Here is a 20,892-nt window from a genome sequence, read left to right as displayed (position 1 = left end):
TATATGTATATATATGTATGTGTATATATATGTATATACATACATATATATGTATTTATATGTATGTATATACATATATGTATATGTATATATATATAGTATATATGTTTATTACTCTATTTATTTTACTTGTACATAGTCTATTTATATTATTTTGTTAATATGTTTTGTTTTGTTCTCTGTCTCCCCCTTCTAGACTGTGAGCCCACTGTTGGGTAGGGACCGTCTCTATGTGTTGCCAACTTGTACTTCCCAAGCGCTTAGTACAGTGCTCTGCACACAGTAAGCACTCAATAAATACGATTGATTGATTGTACTTCCCAAGCGCTTAGTACAGTGCTCTGCATACAGTAAGCGCTCAATAAATATGACAATGAATGAATGGCATTTATTAAGCGCTTACTATGTGCAAAGCACTATTCTAAGCACTGAGAAGCAGCGTGGCTCAGCGGAAAGAGTCCGGGCTTGGGAGTCAGAGGTTGTGGGTTCAAATCCCGGCTCCGCCACTTGTCAGCTGGGTGACTTCGGGCAAGTCGCTTCTTCTCTGGGCCTTAGTTCCCTCATCTGTCAAATGGGGATGAAGACTGTGAGCCCCACGGGGGACAACTTGATCGCCTTGTAACCTCCCCAGCGCTTAGAACAGTGCTTTGCACGTAGTAAGCGCTTAATAAATGCCATTATTATTATTAATATTATTATTACAAGGTGATCAGGGTGTCCCACGGGGGGCTCACAGTCTTAATCCCCATTTTACAGAGGAGGGAACTGAGGCACAGAGAAGTTAAGTGACTTGCCCAAAGTCACACAGCTGACAATTGGCGGAGCCGGGAACTGAACCCATCATCTCTGACTCCAAAGCCCGGGCTCTTTCCACTGAGCCACGCTGCTTCTCTGTTCCACAGTCTTCATTCCCATTTTATACCTGTATATATGTATATATGTTTGTACATATTTATTACTCTATTTATTTATTATTATTTATTTATTTTACTTGTACATATCTATTCTATTTATTTTATTTTGTTAGTATGTTTGGTTTTGTTCTCTGTCTTCCCCCTTTTAGACTGTGAGCCCACTGTTGGGTAGGGACTGTCTCTATATGTTGCCAACTTGTACTTCCCAATCGCTTAGTACAGTGCTCTGCACACAGTAAGCGCTCAATAAATACGATTGATGATGATGATAGATGAGGTAAATGAGGCAGAGAGAAGTGAAGCGACTTGCCCAACGTCACACGGCAGACAAATGGCGGAGCCGGGATTAGAACCCACGTCCTCTGACTCCCAAGCCCGGGCTTTTGAACCTTTTGGACACTTGATATTCCCGTCACCCTCAGCCCCATAGCACTGCTTGGCACATAGTAAGTGCTTAACAAACACCATTATTATAATTTATTATTACACCCATAGTTTTTACATTTATGTTAATATATTTCCCTTTGGGTCTGTAAGCTTCTTGTGGACAGGGAAGGTGTCTTACCCACTCTACTGCCTCCCCATCTCCTTTCCATCCACGGAAAAGCGGTGTGGCTCAGTGGAAAGGGCACGGGATTTGGAGTCAGAGGTCAGGGGTTCACAGGGGCTCAGCTGTGTGACTCTGGGCAAGCCACTTCACTTCTCTGTGCCTCAGTTCCCTCGTCTGTAAAATGGGGATTAAGTCTGTGAGCCCCCCGTGGGACAACCTGATCACCCTGTAACCTCCTCAACGCTTAGAACCGTGCTTTGCACATAGTAATAGTAATAAATGCCATCATCATTATTATTATTGTACTGTACTCCCCCAAGTGTTTCCTTTAAGCGCTTAATGAATGCTGTTATTATTATTGTTATTATTATTTAACTTCCCAGACTGAGCCCCTTCCTTCCTCGTCCCCCTCTCCATCCCCCCCATCTTACCTCCTTCCGTTCCCCACAGCACCTGTATATATGTATATATGTTTGTACGTATTTATTACTCTATTTATTTTACTTGTACATATCTATTCTATTAATTTTATTTTGTTAGTATGTTTGGTTTTGTTCTCTGTCTCCCCCTTTTAGACTGTGAGCACACTGTTGGGTAGGGACTGTCTCTATGTGTTGCCAATTTGTACTTCCCAAGCGCTTAGTACAGTGCTCTGCACATAGTAAGCGCTCAATAAATACGATTGATGATGAGTAAGCACTCAACAAACACCACTGATTAATTGCTTTTTCCCAATCCCTTCAAAGACACAGCCCTCAGTACCCTGTTCTTAGAGTGGATGCTCCTCGTGGGCAGGAAACGTGCCCTGTACCGATGCTACACTTTCCCTAATGCTTTGTACAGCGTGTTGCAGACTTTAGGTTCTCAATAAATAGCATCACGGCTATCACTCTCCCCACTCCCGCAAAGAAAAGTCGCACCCTCCTTCTCAGGGTTCGGATACGACGCGTGGAAGGCATCGTATCCCTTCAAGATGCCTTTTAGACTGTGAGCCCACTGTTGGGTAGGGACTGTCTCTATATGTTGCCAACTTGTACTTCCCAAGCGCTTAGTACAGTGCTCTGCACACAATAAGCGCTCAATAAATGATTGATTGATTGATTGATTGATTCAAGGCCCTACTGAGAGCTCACCTCCTCCAGGAGGCCTTCCCAAACTGAACCCCTCCTTCCCTCCTTCCCTTCCCCACAGCACCTATATATATCTATATATGTTTGTACGCATTTATTGCTCTATTTATTTATTTTACTTGTACATATCTATTCTATTTATTTTATTTTGTTAATATGTTTGGTTTTGTTGTCTGTCTCCCCCTTCTAGACTGTGAGCCCGCTGTTGGGTAGGGACTGTCTCTAGATGTTGCCAACTTGGACTTCCCAAGCGCTTAGTACAGTGCTCTGCACATAGTAAGCGCTCGAGAAATACGATTGATTGATTGATTGATTGATTGATTGGAAATTTGAGTGCCTGCCAGTGTGACTGGGTGAAACCTGAGCAAGGAAGACGTTCGCTCCCACGGCTGTGCCCACCGGCCTCGCCCCCCACAAGCACTTGCGACCCTCAGGGCCTGAAGTTACTCTCCTTCCTCTTTTATGGTGATGACATCTTCCTCACAGTCTGATCTGTGCCTCAGTTCCCTCATCTGTAAAATGGGGATTAAGACTGTGAGCCCCCCGGGGGACAACCTGATCACCTTGTAACCTCCCCAGCACTTAGAACAGTGCTTTGCACATAGGAAGCGCTTCCCCCTTTTAGACTGTGAGCCCGCTGTTGGGTAGGGACTGTCTCTATGTGTTGCCAATTTGTACTTCCCAAGCGCTTAGTACAGTGCTCTGCACATAGTAAGCGCTCAATAAATACGATTGATTGATTGATTGATTGATTGATCAATGCCATTATTATTATTATTATTATTATTACTTAACTTCTCTGTGCCTCAGTTCCTCAACTGTAAAATGGGGATTAAGACTGTGAGCCCCCTGGGGGACAACCTGATCACTCTGTAACCTCCCCAGCGCTTAGAACAGTGCTTTGCACATAGTAAGTGCTTAATAAATGCCATTATTATTATTACTTAACTTCTCTATGCCTCAGTTCCTCATCTGTAAAATGAAGATTAAGACTGTGAGCCCCACATGGGACAACCTGATCACTCTGTAACCTCCCCAGCGCTTAGAACAGTGCTTTGCACATAGTAAGTGCTCAATAAATGCCATTATTATTATTACTTAACTTCTCTGTGCCTCAGTTCCTCATCTGTAAAATGGGGATTAAGACTGTGAGCCCCCCGGGGGACAACCTGATCACCTTGTAACCTCCCCAGCGCTTAGAACAGTGCTTTGCACATAGTAAGCGCTTAATAAATGCCATTATTATTATTATTCTTATTACTTAACTTCACTGTGCCTCAGTTCCTCATCTGTAAAATGGGGATTAAGACTGTCAGCCCCACATGGGACAACTTGATCACTGTGTAACCTCCCCAGCGATTAGAACAGTGCTTTGCACATAGTAAGTGCTTAACAAATGCCATTATTATTATTACTTAACTTCTCTGTGCCTCAGCTCCTCATCTGTAAAATGGGGATTAAGACTGTGAGCCCCCCGTGGGACAACCTGATCACCTTGTAACCTCCCCAGCGCTTAGAACAGTGCTTTGCACATAGTAAGAGCTTAATAAATGCCGTTACTATTATTATTATTACTTCTCTGTGCCTCAGTTCCTCATCTGTAAAATGGGGATGAAGACTGTGAGCCCCACATGGGACAACCTGATCACCTTGTAACCTCCCCAGCGCTTAGAACAGTGCTTTGCACATAGTAAGCGCTTAATGCCAAAATTATTGATTCAATCAAAGTAAATTCCAGTCCTCCACCGCCCCCTTGTGGAGTTTTAGAAAATGATCGTTAGAGCAGAGCTATTTCTGTTGTATTTGTCAATTTTTGAAGATGAGAAAATTTGACAACAGAGACTGAACTAAACCCCTTTCTGTTTGCAAATGACTTCCTGGTGATCTCCGTTCCGCTGGGCACTGGCATTTTTCCGAAAGAACGGTTCACGCTAACCTTTGTTCAAAAACCAATCCATCAAAGGATGGACTGAGGGCCTATTTTGGGCGGAGCACTGTTCTAAGCGCTTGGGAGAGTACAGATATAGCTGTAAAGTGACACGATCCCTGCCCTGAAGGAGTTTAAAAACCTAGCTGGGGAGATGGACGCTCCAATGAATTCCAGTGGGGGTCTGAGCACTTTTAATCTTGACACACTTTCAGAGTCACCTGCTCTCCTTTCTACTTTTTCCTTCCTGTTTCCACAATAATAATAATAATGATCAATCAATCAATCAATCGTATCTATTGAGCGCTTACTGTGTGCAGAGCACTGTACTAAGCGCTTGGGAAGTACAAGTTGGCAACATAATGATGATGGCATTTATTAAGCGCTTACTGCGTGCAGAGCACTGTACTAAGCGCTTGGGAAGTACAAGTTGGCAACATAACGATGATGGCATTTATTAAGCGCTTACTATGTGCGAAGCACAGTTCTAAGCGCTGAATGCCTGCCTGTCTGTCTTGACTGAGCCCCTTCCTTCCTCTCCCCCTCGTCCCCCTCTCCATCCCCCCCATTTTACCTCCTTCCCTTCCCCACAGCACCTGTATATATGTATATATGTTTGTACATATTTATTACTCTATTTATTTATTTATTTTACTTGTACATATCTATTCTATTTATTTTATTTTGTTAGTATGTTTGGTTTTGTTCTCCATCTCCCCCTTTTAGACTGTGAGCCCACTGTTGGGTAAGGACTGTCTCTATATGTTGCCAACTTGTACTTCCCAAGCATTTAGTACAGTGCTTTGCACACAGTAAGCGCTCAATAAATACAATTGATTGATTGTAAGCCACTTAAGGTCAGGGGCCACCGTTCTCACTTTACTTGCATTTATTCAATCGTATTTATTGAGCGCTTACTGTGTGCAGAGCACTGTACTAAGCGCCTGGGAAGTACAAGTTGGCAAAATATAGAGACGGTCCCTACCCAACAACCGGCTCACAGTCTGGAAGGGGGAGGCAGACAACAAAACCAAACATGTGCACAGGTGTCAAGTCGTCAGAACAAATAGAAATAAAGCTAGATAATAACAATAATAATAATGATGGCATTTGTTATGCACATCATTAACAAGTCGTCAGAACAAATAGAAATAAAGCTAGATAATAACAATAATAATAATGATGGCATTTGTTATGCACATCATTAACAAAATAAATAGAATAGTAAATATGTACAAGTAAAATAGAGTAATAAATCTGTACAAACATATAATTTGTACTCTCCCCAGCGCCAATAAAGTGGTCTGAAAAAGCTGGGGCTTAATCACTACCGACCTAATGAAATGAATATATTAATAAGAATAGTGGTAACTAACAATAACTGTGATATTTGTCGAGCACCTATGTACCACAGTCTTCTAGACTGTGAGCCCACTGTTGGGTAGGGACCGTCTCTAGATGTTGCCAACTTGGACTTCCCAAGCGCTTAGTACAGTGCTCTGCACACAGTAAGCGCTCAATAAATATGAATGAATGTACCAAGCACTGTACTAAGGGCTGCGGTAAAGGAAAAATAATCAGGTCTGCCTGAGTCTCTGTCCTACATGGGGCTCATAGTCTTAGGGGGAGTGAGGACAGGAATTTCACCCCCATTTTACGGATGAGGAAACTGAGGCGCAGAGAAATGATTTGCCCACGGTCACACAGCAGGTAAGCGGCAGATTCGGGATGAAAACCGGGAGTTTTGCGCTGAGAAACGGCAGTAGGGTCAAGAGGGTTTTGGCCCGTCCACTGGCGAGCGGTCCGCAACTGGACGCTGGAGGGAACCGTGATAGATGCCCCGTTGGTATTCGTTCATTCATTCAATCGTATTTATTGAGCGCTTACTGTGTGCAGAGCACTGGACTAAGCGCTTGGGCAAGTTGGCAACATATAGAGACGGTCCCTACCCAACAGCGGGCTCACAGTCTAGGTCGGTAATGCCGCCCATGGACGTCAGGGAAGCAGCATGGCGTAGTGGATGGAACACGGGGCTGGGATTCAGCGGGTCAAGGGTTCTAATCCCGACTCCGTCCCTTAGCCGCTCTGTGACCTTGGGCAAGTCGCTTCACGTCTCTGTGCCTCAGTTACCTCACCTGTAAAACGGGGATCGAGACTTCAGCCCCCACACGGGCCGGGGACTGCGTCCCACCCCGTCTGCTTGTCTCTGCCCCAGCGCTTAGTGCAGTGCCTGGCACATAGTAAGCGCTTAACAAATACCGTAATTATGATTATGATGTCGGGGAGGTCCCCTTCACACGGTCCTCCCGGGGACCCGCTGGCCCCTGGTCGGCTGCCCGCGGGGTGGGACGGACCTGCGACGGGGGGCTTTGTCTGGACGGGCCTGGGAGAGATTAGACAACCGAACGGACGGGACCGTCCCCGGTACTCACAGACAGAATCTGGTCCCCCCGCTGGAGCTCCCCGCTCAGATCCGCCGGCCCGCCCGCCAGGATGAAGGACACAAAGATGCCTTCTCCGTCTTCTCCGCCCACGATGTTAAAGCCCAGCCCGGTGGAGCCCTTATGCAAGACGACCTTCCGAGGCTCCCTGGGGAGATAAAGGACACTGCTCAGACCCGGATCCGCCCCAGTCGGCATCTCTTCCTCTTCCTCCGCCGGGCCCCGTCCCGTCGGCACCGTGGTACCTCCCCTGCTGTGGAAACCAAACTCATTAAGAAAGAGGCTAATGAAGGGATGGATGTCCCACTTTTCATATTCCCCACGGTGGACGCTCAGCCGACTCCTTCGGCTATTTCCTTCCCAATTCTAACGCCGTCCTCGGCCGGCACAGGAGAATCTCCTGCAGTTAGGCGTAAAACCCGGTGAGGTCTACTGCTGGACAAGCACAAAGAAGAATCAATCCGTTATTGGCGCTCTGTGTGGGCAGAGCACTGGACTAAGCGCTTGGGGATGTAAATACAACAGAGCTGGTAGACACAATCGCTGCCCACAAGGAGCTTATAGTCTTCAAGGGAAGCTTACAGTCTGCAGAAGGATAAAGTCAGTTCGATGTCTGTTGTGTGCATATGGTGCGCCCCACATAAACACGCAAACAAATACACTGGACGACAATATGCATTCACGGTTGGACCCATTTGTTCCAAGACGACCAGATCACACAGACACCTGGTAATGACTGGATCTTCATGGCCCAGAGCTAACAAAAGGTCAAACACCCAGTTGAAATCCCACCTTTTCATATCATCATCATCATCACCAATCGTATTTATTGAGCGCTTACTATGTGCAGAGCACTGTACTAAGCACTTGGGAAGTACAAATTGGAAGTACAAATGAGAGGGAATTCATAATGATTCCCTCTCCTTTAACCAGCTACTATTAGAGAAGTTTGCAGGGCAAGTCCCCACATGATTCCCTCTCCTTTAGCCGGCTACTATTAGAGAATTTTGCAGGGCAGGTCCCCACAATCAATCAATCAATCAATCGTATTTATCGAGCGCTTACTGTGTGCAGAGCACTGTACTAAGCGCTTGGGAATTACAAGCTGGCAACAATCAGATAGGAAAGTTTTAGGGAAATTCCATCCTCGTGTGAACAGAGGCAGGACAATCAAATCAGCCCCAATCCCTGTCACGCTGGGGCTCTGTCTAAGATGGAGGGAGAACAAGCTACTTTATCTCCATTTTACAGATAAAGAAATTGAGGCATGGGGAGACTAAGTGACGTCCCCAAGCCCAGATGGCTGGCAAATGGTGGAAGAGGGTCTACAACCTTGGTTTGCCGCATCCCAAGACCATGCGCTTCCCAGTAGACCACACCACCTCCCAAAAGTGAGCAAAGTAAGCGATTACAACAGAAATGGGAATTAGCCTGGGCCGTGTGAGGCCGATGTTTCTGGGGGGACTGGCCAGCTGCTCCAATCAGGGGGCCCTTTATTGTGAATATCTGGTCCATGCTCCATCCTTTGGGGTTAGGGATGATTCTTCAAGCAACAGCAACTTTCCAGTCCAACAGCCCATCGTGAAATGGCCATGGATTCCTTATCTTTCCCCCAGTCGTAAGAACAAGCATCTCCCTTGGTTTGTTCATTCATTCATTCATTCAATCGCATTTATTGAGCGCTTACTATGTGCAGAGCACTGTACTAAGCACTTGGGAGAGTACAGTATAACAGAGTTGGTAGACACATTCCCTGCCCACAACAAACCTACAGTCTAGCTTACAGTCTGAAGGAGGGGCTTACATGCTAGAGGAGGATTTTACAGTCTAGATATTCACTGAAGAATCGAACAACATGACGTTCTCTAATGCTAGAGGAGGATTTTACAGTCTAGATATTCACTGAAGAATCGAACAACATGACGTTCTCTAAAGCTAGAGGAGGATTTTACAGTCTAGATATTCACTGACGAATCGAACAACATGACGTTCTCTAATGCTAGAGGAGGATTTTACAGTCTAGATATTCACTGAAGAATCGAACACCATGACGTTCCCTAATGCTAGAGGAGGATTTTACAGTCTAGATATTCACTGAAGAATCGAACAAGATGACGTTATCTAAAGCTAGAGGAGGATTTTACAGTCTAGATATTAACTGAAGAATTGAACAACATGATGTTCTCTAAAGCTAGAGGAGGATTTTACAGTCTAGATATTCACTGAAGAATCGAACAACATGACGTTCTCTAATGCTAGAGGAGGATTTTACAGTCTAGATATTCACTGAAGAATCGAACAACATGACGTTCCCTAATGCTAGAGGAGGATTTTACAGTCTAGATATTCACTGACGAATCGAACAACATGACGTTCTCTAATGCTAGAGGAGGATTTTACAGTCTAGATATTCACCGAAGAATCAAACAACATGACGTTCTCTAAATGTTTGGCCTACATTTCTTTTTTTGTCTCTGTGGGTTTTCAGGGAATATCTTCACGGGATCTATGGTAAATATTCTTTAAAACACACACTCTCTCTCTCTCAATACCCTCCTCCAGAAGACATCCCAAGGTGTGTTCTCAATTTGTTATTATGCATAAAGTCCTTGACGAGGTAAATTCAATCTCTTCTTCATACTGAAATCAAAGCAAAATCAATTTCTGATTAAATGTCATCCTGTCCGATTACGAGGTTGCCGAGTCTCTGCCTTTTGACTTTATAGTGTCTGGAAATGTCAAGCCCGAGATTCGCCTTTTTCTGTTTCTCTCCAAATGACTCCAGAGGGTAAATAGGGGGTTTGCTTATTTCTTTGATACACCCTGCATTCTCTCCTCTCCTTATCCTTTAATTGAAACTGCCTTTCATTCCCAAAGAGGAAGAAACACTCTCCTTGTTTGCCTTTACGAATTTGAATCAAAACCTACCATCAAGGCATAAATACTTTCCCCAGTGGCAGGCACCTGCCTGGTTCTCTGTTCATGTTTGAATCCTCAAAGCAGAGATAGAGAAATCATTTTCATATATTAAAAAGGGAAATTGCAGCCATTAAGAGCTCTCCATCGTTAAATGAACGTTCTTTCTCTGAGCTATCATTAGTGTTAAAATAGAATGTGAACACACCAGGAAATCAGTGGGCTTGGAAAAGCTAATATTTGATAAAAGAACCTTTATTTTTTTTTTTTAAATCTTGGTAAATATTGATCCTGAAGGCAAAGCTTGTCTAATGAGGGAAGAAGAAAGTCGTCAATCGCCCTTGAGCGTTGTGGAACTCTAAGAAACAAATGAATGATTTGCCGTTCATTTGATGGGAAATGTGGCCAAGTGTCACCGTTGGGATGCCTGAATCTTGACTCCCGGATGCCTCTGAAATGGACTGGTCATTTGAAGAAGTAAAATATAAAAATAAAAAAGGACGATATGGCAGATATAAGGCATCTTTCCCTATGGAACTGGGATTTATAGTCTGGGATTGGAAAAAGGCAAGAGATGGCTAGGCCTCTTAAACTCGGCAAACTGCAGAAGTGCTTAAGTTCGGAGTGGCTCCATGGCAACTCACTGTGAAATAACAATAACTGTGCTATTTGCTAAGTGCTTGCTAAAGGTCAAGCACTGTATTAAGCCCTGTGGGAGCTAAAAGATAATCAGATTGGACACGGTCCTTGTCCCACACAGACGACGGAGGAAGGAGAACAGGTATTAAATCCCCAGTTCACAGATGACGAAACTGAGGCCCTGAGAAGTTAAGTGACTTGCCCAAGATTACAGAGCAGGGGCCCACAACACTATAAACTTACTGCGTGTCTACCAACTCTGTTGTATTCTCCCCAGCGCTTAGTACAGTGTCTCTATAATGTTGCCAATTTGTACTTCCCAAGCGCTTAGTACAGTGCTCTGCACATAGTAAGCGCTCAATAAATACGATTGATGATGTTGATGATGATGATGCTCTATACAGTGAGTGTTCCATCAATACGAATGATTGACCAGAGCAGCGGGGATTGGAACCCAGATAATAATAATAATAATAATGACAGCATTTGTTAAGCGATTACTATGTGCGAAGCACTTTTCTAAGCCCTGGGAGATACAAGGCGATGAGGTTGTCCCACGTGGGGCTCACAGTCTTAAGCCCCATTTTACAGATGAGGTAACTGAGGCACAGAGAAGTGAAGTGGCCTGCCCAAGTTCACACAGCTGACAAGTGGTGGAGCCGGGATTTGAACCTATAATAATAATAATAATAATAATGATGATGGCATTTATTAAGCGCTTACTATGTGCAAAGCACTGTCTAAGCGCTGGGGAGGTTACAAGGTGATCAGGTTGTCCCACGGGGGGCTCACAGTCTTCATCCCCATTTTACAGATGAGGCAACTGAAGCCCAGAGAAGTTGAGAAGCAGCATGGCTCAGTGGAAAGAGCCCGGGCTTTGGAGTCAGAGGTCACGGGTTCAAATCCCGACTCCGCCAATTGTCAGCTGTGTGACTTTGGGCAAGTCACTTCATTTCTCTGGGCCTCAGTTCCCTCATCTGGAAAATGGGGATGAAGACTGTGAGCCCCCCATGGGACAACCTGATCACCTTGTAACCTCCCTAGAGCTTAGAACAGTGCTTTGCACATAGTAAGCGCTTAATAAATGCCATTATTATTATTATTATTATTAAATGACTTGCTCAAAGTCACAGAGCTGACAGTTGGCAGAGCCGGGATTTGAACCCATTCATTCATTCATTCAATCGTATCTATTGAGCGCTTACTGTGTGCAGAGCACTGTACTAAGCGCTTGGGAAGTACAAGTTGGCAACATATAGAGACGGTCCCTACCCAACGATCTCTGACTCCCAATCCCGGGCTCTATCCACTAGGCCGTGTGGTTTCCCCACGCTGAAGGATGCTAACTGTTCACAGGTGACTCAGTTCACCTGTAACGATCATCCTCAGGCCGAACGTTATTAAGGAATTAAGGATGGACCATCGGACGGCGTGAGGCCGCCGGCCTCAACGGCCGAGTCACAGGAGACTCGGTGGGCAGCTGGAGCCGGAAAACTGGCTCGGGTCCCTAAGTTTTCCAACAGCAGATGGCATCCACCATCCGGCTTTGGGAATGGTGGCTGGGATTGGCAGCAGGGCTGGCTTTCAACGCTTCACTGCCCCATCTCTCTCCCGTTAAGGCCCCTCGGCACCAATTCAACACGGACAAATCCCTTTTGCTACCAGTACTTCATACGGTGGCACCTCCTATTTATCCTGTTTCTGGGAATGAGAGTGTGGAATAGAATGGAATACATGGGCAGGGGTTGAGAGAGGCAGCAGTTATATATGTGTATATAACATATATACACAGCTATGTATGTGTATGTACATATACATTATATATGTGTATATATAATACAATATGCATATAATATACGTATGTACATATAGATACGTACATATATATATATTATACGTATATAGTACGTATGTACATATATATATACACATAAATGGCATTTGGCAAGTGCTTACTACGTGCTATGTTCTATGTCCTAGACTGTGAGCCCGTCGTCGGGTAGGGACCATCTCTATATGGAGAAGCAGCGTGGCTCAGTGGAAAGAGCCTGGGCTTTGGAGTCAGAGGCCATGGGTTCAAATCCCGGCTCCGCCAACTGTCATCATCATCAATCGTATTTATTGAGCGCTTACTATGAGCAGAGCACTGTACTAAGCGCTTGGGAAGTACAAATTGGCAACACATAGAGACAGTCCCTACCCAACAGCGGGCTCACGGTCTAAAAGGGGGAGACAGAGAACAAAACCAAACATACTAACAGAATAAAATAAATAGAAGTGTGTAGAAGTGTCAGCTGTGTGACTTTGGGCAAGTCACTTCACTTCGCTGGGCCTCAGTTCCCTCATCTGTAAAATGGGGATTAAAACTGCGAGCCCCGCCGTGGGACAGCCTGATCACCTTGAAACCTCCCCAGAGCTTAGAACAGTGCTTTGCATATAGTAAGCGCTTAATAAATGCCATCATTATTATTATTATTATTATTATCACCTTGAAACCTCCCCAGCGCTTAGAACAGTGCTTTGCACATAGTAAGCGCTTAACAAATACCATCATAATTATTATTATTATTATGTTGCCGACTTGTACTTCCCAAGCGCTTAGTACAGTGCTCTGCACACAGTAAGCGCTCAATAAATACAATTGAATGAATGAACGCTAAGCGCTGTTCTAAGCGCTGGGGTAGATACAAGGTAATCATGTTGGACACGGTCCCTGACCCGCATGGGGCTCGCAGTCTCAATCCCCATTTGACAGATGAGGTAACTGAGGCGCAGAGAAGTTACGTCACTTGCCCAAGGTCACACAGCAGACAAGTGCGGAGCCGGGATTAGAACCCACGGCCTCTGGCTCCCAAGCCCGTGCTGTTGCCACTAGGCCCTGCTGCTTCTCTGATACAAGATAATCAGGTTGGACCCCACATGGGGCTCACAGTCTTCATCCCCAATTCGCAGATGAGGAAACGGAAGCACAGAGAAGTGAAATGACTTCCCCAAGGTCACGCGGCAGAAAAAGGAAGGAGCCAGGATTAGAACCCAGGTCTTTTGACTCCAAAGCCTGGGCTCTATCCACGGGGCCATGTGCAGTTAGACGAGATGAGGTCCATAATGGGAGGCTGGAGGGAGAAGGAGGGGCGGTCCCTCCATCCCTAGCCCTGAGAAGGGATGTCTACCCATCTTACCTCCTTCCCTTCCCCACAGCACCTGTATATATGTATATATGGTTGTACATATTTATTACTCTATTTATTTATTTATTTATTTATTTATTTTACTAGTACATTTCTATCCTATTTATTTTATTTTGTTGGTATGTTTGGTTCTGTTCTCTGTCTCCCCCTTTTAGACTGTGAGCCCACTGTTGGGTAGGGACTGTCTCTATGTGTTGCCAATTTGTACTTCCCAAGCGCTTAGTACAGTGCTCTGCACATAGTAAGCGCTCAATAAATACGATTGATTGATTGATTGATTGATGTCTACCATGTCTACACTGGGAGCCTGTTGTTGGGTAGGGCCCGTCTCTATATGTTGCCAACTTGTACTTCCCAAGCGCTCAGTACAGTGCTCTGCACGCAGTAAGCGCTCAATAAATACGATTGAATGAATGAATGAATGGGAGGGCAACTGGCACCTGGCCCCCTCCAAGAAAGAAAATGTTGGAGACGGAATCTGGCTCATTGGTTTAATAATAATAATAATAATAATGGCATTTGTTAAGCGCTTACTATGTGCCAAGCACTGTTCTAAGCGCTGGGGGGGATACAAGGTGATCAGGTTGTCCCGCGTGGGGCTCACAGTCATCATCCCCATTTTCCAGATGAGGCAACTGAGGCGCCGAGAAGTTAAGCGACTTGCCCAAGGTCACACAGCAGACATGTGGCGGAGCCGGGATTCGAACCCATGACCTCTGACTCCAAAGCCCGTGCTCTTTCCACTGAGCCACGCTGCCTTTTTCGCGGTATCTGTTGAGCGCCTACTATGTGCCAGGCACTGTACTAAGCAATCAATCAATCGTATTTATGGAGCGCTTCCTGTGTGCAGAGCACTGTACTAAGCGCTTGGGAAGGACAAGTTGGCAACACATAGAGACGGTCCCTACCCAACGGTGGGCTCACAGTCTAGAAAGCACTGGGGTAGATACAAGCAAATTGAGTTGAACACAGTTTAAAACAGTAATGGTGCGCCTCGTGGGCAAGAATCATGTTGTCTACCTCTATTGTTCACCCCCGAGTGCTCAGTACAGCGCCCAACTTGCAGTAGGTGCTCAATAAATACCAGTGACTGACTGATGTTTTGCTATTTGTTGGGCAGGAAACAGGGAACCAGAAATCCCTGCTTCCCCTTACCCCGGCCGTATTTGAATAAATCGCTAAGAGGTCGTGGAGGATTACGTTGGAGTAGAGGCAGTTCGGGACTGTGAGCCCGCTGTTGGGTAGGGAACCGTGTCTATATGTTGCCAACTTGTGCTTCCCAAGCGCTCAGTACAGTGCTCTGCACGCAGTAAGCGCTCAATAAATACGACTGAGCGAATGGCAAGAAGTGATATCACTGGTGACCTTTGAGAGAGCAGTTTCTGGGAAGTGAAAGGGGTGGAAGCCAGATTGGAGGGGGTCAAGGAGAGAATTGGAGGAGAGGAAGTGGAGACACAGCGGGTGTAGACAACACAATCAAGGAGTTTGAAGAGGAACGGTAGGAAGGAGATGGGCGATACACAGCACTGTATTGAATGCTTGGGAGAGTATAGTATAGTAGAGTTGGTAGACATGACCCCTGCCCTCATGAAAGAGAGTTTTTCTACTCTTACTATGTGTCTGAGCACTGGAAAAGTTAATAATAGTAATGCTGGCATTTATTAAGCACTAACTACGTGCCAAGCACTGTTCATTCATTCATTCATTCATTCAATCGTATTTATTCATTCATTCAATCATATTTATTGAGCACTTATTGTGTGCAGAGCACTGTACTGAATGCTTGTGAGAGTATAGTACAGTAGAGTTGGTAGACATGACCCCTGCCCTCATGAAAGAGTTTTTCTACTTGATGTTTTAGACCCTGAGCTCATATGGGATGGGGACTGTGGCCAATCTGATTAATTTGTATCCTCCCCAGTGCTTAGAGCAGTGTTTACATGTAGCAAGCTCTTAAAAATATAGTAATAATTTTTTTAATGGTATCTGCTTAGCACTTACTATGTGTTTGAGCACTGGAAAAGGTAATAATAATAATGATGGCATTTATTAAGCACTAACTACATGCCAAGCACTGTTCATTCATTCATTCAATCGTATTTATTCATTCAGTCATATTTAGTGAGCACTTACTGTGTGCAGAGCACTGTACTGAATGCTTGGGAGAGTATAGTACAGTAGAGTTGGTAGACATGACTCCTGCCCTCATGAAAGAGTTTTTCTACTTGATGTTTTAGACCCTGAGCTTATATGGGATGGGGACTGTGGCCAATCAGATTAATTTGTATCCTCCCTAGTGCTTAGAACAGTGTTTGACATGTAGCAAGCTCTTAAAAATATAGTAATAATTTTTTTAATGGTATCTGCTTAGCACTTACTATGTGTCTGAGCACTGGAAAAGGTAATAATAATAATGATGGCATTTATTAAGCACTAACTATGTGCAAAGCACTGTTCATTCATTCATTCAATCGTATTTATTCATTCAATTGTATTTATTGAGCACTTACTCTGTGCAGAGAACTGTATTGAATGCTTGGGAGAGTATAGTACAGTAGAGTTGGTAGACATGACCCCTGCTCTCATGAAAGAGTTTTTCTACTTAATGTTTTAGACCCTGAGCTCATATGGGATGGGGACTGTGGCCAATCAGATTAATTTGTATCCTCCCCAGTGCTTAGAACAGTGTTTGACACGTAGCAAGCTCTTAAAAATATAGTAATAATTTTTTAATGGTATCTGTTTAGCACTTACTATGTGTCTGAGCACTGGAAAAGGTAATAATAATAATGCTGGCATTTATTAAGTACTAACTATGCGCCAAGCACTGTTCATTCATTCATTCATTCAATCATATTTATTCATTCATTCAATCGTATTTATTGAGCACTTATTGTGTGCAGAGCACTGTACTGAATGCTTGTGAGAGTATAGTACAGTAGAGTTGGTAGACATGACCCCTGCCCTCATGAAAGAGTTTTTCTACTTGATGTTTTAGACCCTGAGCTCATATGGGATGGGGACTGTGGCCAATCTGATTAATTTGTATCCTCCCCAGTGCTTAGAGCAGTGTTTACATGTAGCAAGCTCTTAAAAATATAGTAATAATTTTTTAATGGTATCTGCTTAGCACTTACTATGTGTCTGAGCACTGGAAAAGGTAATAATAATAATGCTGGCATTTATTAAGTACTAACTAAGCGCCAAGCACTGTTCATTCATTCATTCATTCAATCATATTTATTCATTCATTCAATCGTATTTATTGAGCACTTATTGTGTGCAGAGCACTGTACTGAATGCTTAGGAGAGTATAGTACAGTACAGTTGGTAGACATGACCCCTGCCCTCATGAAAGAGTTTTTCTACCTGATGCTTTAGACTCTGAGCTCATATGGGATGGGGACTGTGGCCAATCTGATTAATTTGTATCCTCCCTAGTGCTTAGAACAGTGTTTGACACGTAGCAAGCTCTTAAAAATATAGTAATAATTTTTTTAATGGTATCTGTTTAGCACGTACCATGTGTCTGAGCACTGGAAAAGTTAATAATAATAATGCTGGCATTTATTAAGCACTAACTACGTGCCAAGCACTGTTCATTCATTCATTCATTCAATAGTATTTATTGAGCACTTACTGTGCGCAGAGCACTGTACTAAGCGCTTGGGAAGTGCAAGTTGGCAACATATAGAGACGGTCCCTACCCAACAGCGGGCTCACAGTCTAGAAGGAGGACTGGTACAAGTTAATTAGGTATCCCTATTTTACATTTGAGGAAACTGAAGCACAGCAAGCAACTGGCAGAGCTGGGATTAGAACTCTGCTCCTTCTGATTCCTAGGCCAGTGCTCGATCCGCTAGGCCATGCTGCTTCCCAAAAATAACAATAATAATAATAACAACAATAATAATAATAACTTGTACTTCCCAAGCGGTTAGTACAGTGCTCTGCACACAGTAAGCGCTCAATAAATACGATTGATGGATTGATTAATAATGAGAGAAGCAGCGTGGCTCAGTGGAAAGAGTCAAGGGCTTTGGAGTCAGAGGTCACAGGTTCAAATCCTGGCTCCGCCACTTGTCAGCTGTGTGACTCTGGGCAAGTCACTTCACTTCTCTGGGCCTCAGTTACCTCATCTGTAAAATGGGGGTTAAGACTGTGAGCCCCCAGTGGGACAACCTGATCACCTTGTAACCGCCCCAGCACTTAGAACAGTGCTTTGCATGTAGTAAGCGCTTAATAAATGCCATTATAAAAAATATAATGATGATGACGATGATGAGGATGCATAGAGGAATGGACAATCATCCATTCCTAGCTAGAAAGAGGTAGCTCTCTTCCTCCCTTCAAAGTCTTACTGAGAACTCACCTCCTCCAGGAGGCCTTCCCAGACTGAGCCCCCTCCTTCCTCTCCCCCTCCTCATCCCCCTGCTTTACCTCCTTCCCCTCCCCACAGCACCTGTATATATGTATATATGTTTGTACGTATTTATTACTCTATTTTATTTGTACACATTTATTCTATTTATTTTATTCTGTTAATATGTTTTGTTTTGTTGTCTGTCTCCCTCCTCTAGACTGTGAGCCCGCTGTTGGGTAGAGGCCGTCTCTATATGTTGCCAACTTGTACTTCCCAAGCGCTCTGCACACTGTAAGCGCTCAATAAATATGATTGAAGGAAGATCCAAAGTTCTGGGGGAGTGGGAAAGAAGACATACAAAGAATGAAGTTTTAGAAAAATAATCCAGGCAGCAGAGGGAAATATGGACAGGAAGTGGGGAGGCTGGGTGCAGGAAAGCCAGAAAGAAGACTGAGTCCCTAATACGGGTGCCAGGAGTTTGGGATTCACAAATCGAAATGAAAAAAACCAGCATTCCAACCCCGAGACTCCTTAAATTTGATTCACTGCTAAATGCCTTAAAAGCACTTCTTTTCTCCAAAGCACTCTGATGCCTCGCTTTGCAATAACGGCACGGCAGCGCTGAGCTGATTTCCAGTTCTCACTAAACAGATAAATGTGCTAATGGAAATGCTGTTAAAGGACCATTTTTCTATGTAAAATGAAAAATGGCTCCCAGCTAGGGTTCAGGGGCAGTGATTATACGCTGAATTATTCCTCCCTACCTGACAACCAGCGGGAGACGCACAGAACCAATTTCAGTGTTGGGCTGAGAGCTTGTCTCACATATCAAAACTTTCGCAAACATTCTCTTGCCTTTCCACGGGCCTCCCTCTTCCCCTGATGCTGCTCCTGGCCGAGCTCCCGTCCCCCCGCCAACCCCTCCTTGGCATCCTTGGCCAGGCTAGTTGGTCTACATTCAATCAACCGGTCAATAGGGAAAAGCACTGCCCCTAATGCTGGTACTAAAGAGTCAGAAGAGAAGGGAGGGAGAGAGGAAGAGAGAATCCAGACACACATGGAAAGGAAAAATCTCCACGGGAAACCTCATTTCTTAACTCTGTGAGTCAGTCTCCTTCACTTCACTGAGAACTAGCATGGAAATATTGTCAAAGTTCTTGGGCCCCAAATTGAGCAAAACAATAATTCAACCAAGAAATTCCTCCAGAAACCCCTTTTCCTAAATGAAGCCGTTTGCTCTCTTGCTGTGTCTATGAACGTTCCTGCTGGCTTTCCCCTCCGTCGCTAACATCAGTTATAGGGCTCCATTAGAGCACGTTTTTTTCCCCTAAAATTGATCATTGGTATTTATTGCGTGCCGAATTCTGTACTAAGTGCTTGGTGGGGAGGAGGGGAGGGTTGCCCTGATCCAAAGCAATCCTATCTGCCCCAGGGATGGCCCTGCCTAGCTCAGCGAGTGTCCTTCAACTACACTGCCAATGACACTACATGGTTTCGGAGGAACAGTGCAAACTGGAGGGAAGAGTGTAAGCCCGGGAGCCACAGTACTTGGGTTCGAATCCCAGCCCCACCACCTTCCTGCCATGTGACCTTGGACAAGTCTTCCCTTCTCTATTCCTCAGCCCCTCCTCTGTAAAATAGGGATGAAAGACCTTCTCTCCCCTCCCCATTAGACTGTGAGAGCCGTGTAGGGCAGGGACTGTGTCTGATCTAACTGAACTGCGTCTACCCCAGCGCTTAGCACATAGTAAGGGCTTATGAGAGACAAGGAGGCAAAGGGAAAACCGTCTGAGGTGCTGCAAACATCAAACACGACAACAAGGCAACACAACAAGGGACCGCCTTTCCAGTCACTCGGGGAGGGGAAATTCAGCGTTAGTGGAGTCTTCTCTGAAGATAAAGAAAGACCGTACACAGGAAGTGTAAGACTGGTGACAAGATGAATGAACTAGAGGAGGCAGAGCCTTCTGACCCCTGACCACCCCGACCACAGCTGGTTAAGGAATTCAATGGGGTCGCCTTATGGGGCTGTAGCCTGAGAGTAAATGACAGCAGAGTCTTCTCTTACCCTTCCAGGGAAATGGTTCTCTGTAGCGTCATGGACAGCTGGCGGGTTCCAGCGCTGTGCTGGGAATGGCTGTGGGAGAACACAGACACAAAACAGATTCATTTGAAATAATCGCCCAGCCTTGATTCCTACATCTAGTTGGGGGAAAGGGAAGGTGGAAGTCATCTCTGTGGCTCAGAGATCGGGCCTGGGGCTAACCAGTCCACCACAGTGGGTGGGAGTGGGGGAGAAAGGGGGAAAAAACAAGCTGAGGGCCAACATGATCAACTGTGCCATGATCTTTGAGCCTCTTAATTCAGTCAAGTGAAGAGCCAATCCCCTCAACACTGCCAGCAGCACAAACTCCCCATCTCAACGAGGCCTCAGTTGCCTCGGGATTACTATTCTGGCAACGGCAGCTTTTTGTTTTCATTTCTTCGAGGCTACAAACAGCTGAATGTTATCAACAGCTTAATAATAGTCAGCTCTGACGGCTCCTGGCTCGTGGTAGGGGAGGTATCAACTGTCTAAACCCAGCTCTGTGCACGCTAACCACTCCTGCTACCTCTTCGTTTCTTTGGACCCAAAGCCCCTCTGCTCAGAATTCAGCCATTCCCCTAAGAATCCCCATTCTTCACTTAATGACTGGGGATCAGGGAGAAAATGGGCCCAATTTTACCCTTATTCTACGTGAGTGTCCTCACCACTTTAACCTAGTCAATGAGACATTGATCGTTGTTTTTCCCGAAGGAGCCATCGCCTATTTCGGGTCATCTG

The 20,892-nt window shown here is 44.9% G+C and overlaps 1 protein-coding gene across 7 annotated transcripts in view; it reads right to left on the bottom strand.

The window, feature by feature from the left end:
- The window catches only part of DLG2 (discs large MAGUK scaffold protein 2), a 793,095-nt gene that overhangs the window by 196,345 nt on the left and 575,858 nt on the right, over window positions 1-20,892 (bottom strand). For all 7 annotated transcript variants that reach the window (XM_038761625.1, XM_038761626.1, XM_038761629.1 and 4 more), the window contains 2 exons: window positions 20,137-20,205; window positions 6,954-7,110 (listed from right to left, as the gene is read on the bottom strand). In XM_038761625.1, coding sequence (XP_038617553.1) covers window positions 6,954-7,110; window positions 20,137-20,205 — 226 coding nt within the window. The remainder of the gene's footprint in view (window positions 1-6,953; window positions 7,111-20,136; window positions 20,206-20,892) is intronic.

The sequence above is a fragment of the Tachyglossus aculeatus genome, chromosome 20, assembly GCF_015852505.1.
Source record: "Tachyglossus aculeatus isolate mTacAcu1 chromosome 20, mTacAcu1.pri, whole genome shotgun sequence".
NCBI classification, from domain to species: domain Eukaryota; kingdom Metazoa; phylum Chordata; class Mammalia; order Monotremata; family Tachyglossidae; genus Tachyglossus; species Tachyglossus aculeatus.
The sequence above is the reverse complement of the archived record's forward strand: the minus strand, read 5'-3'. Positions and strand labels throughout refer to the sequence as shown.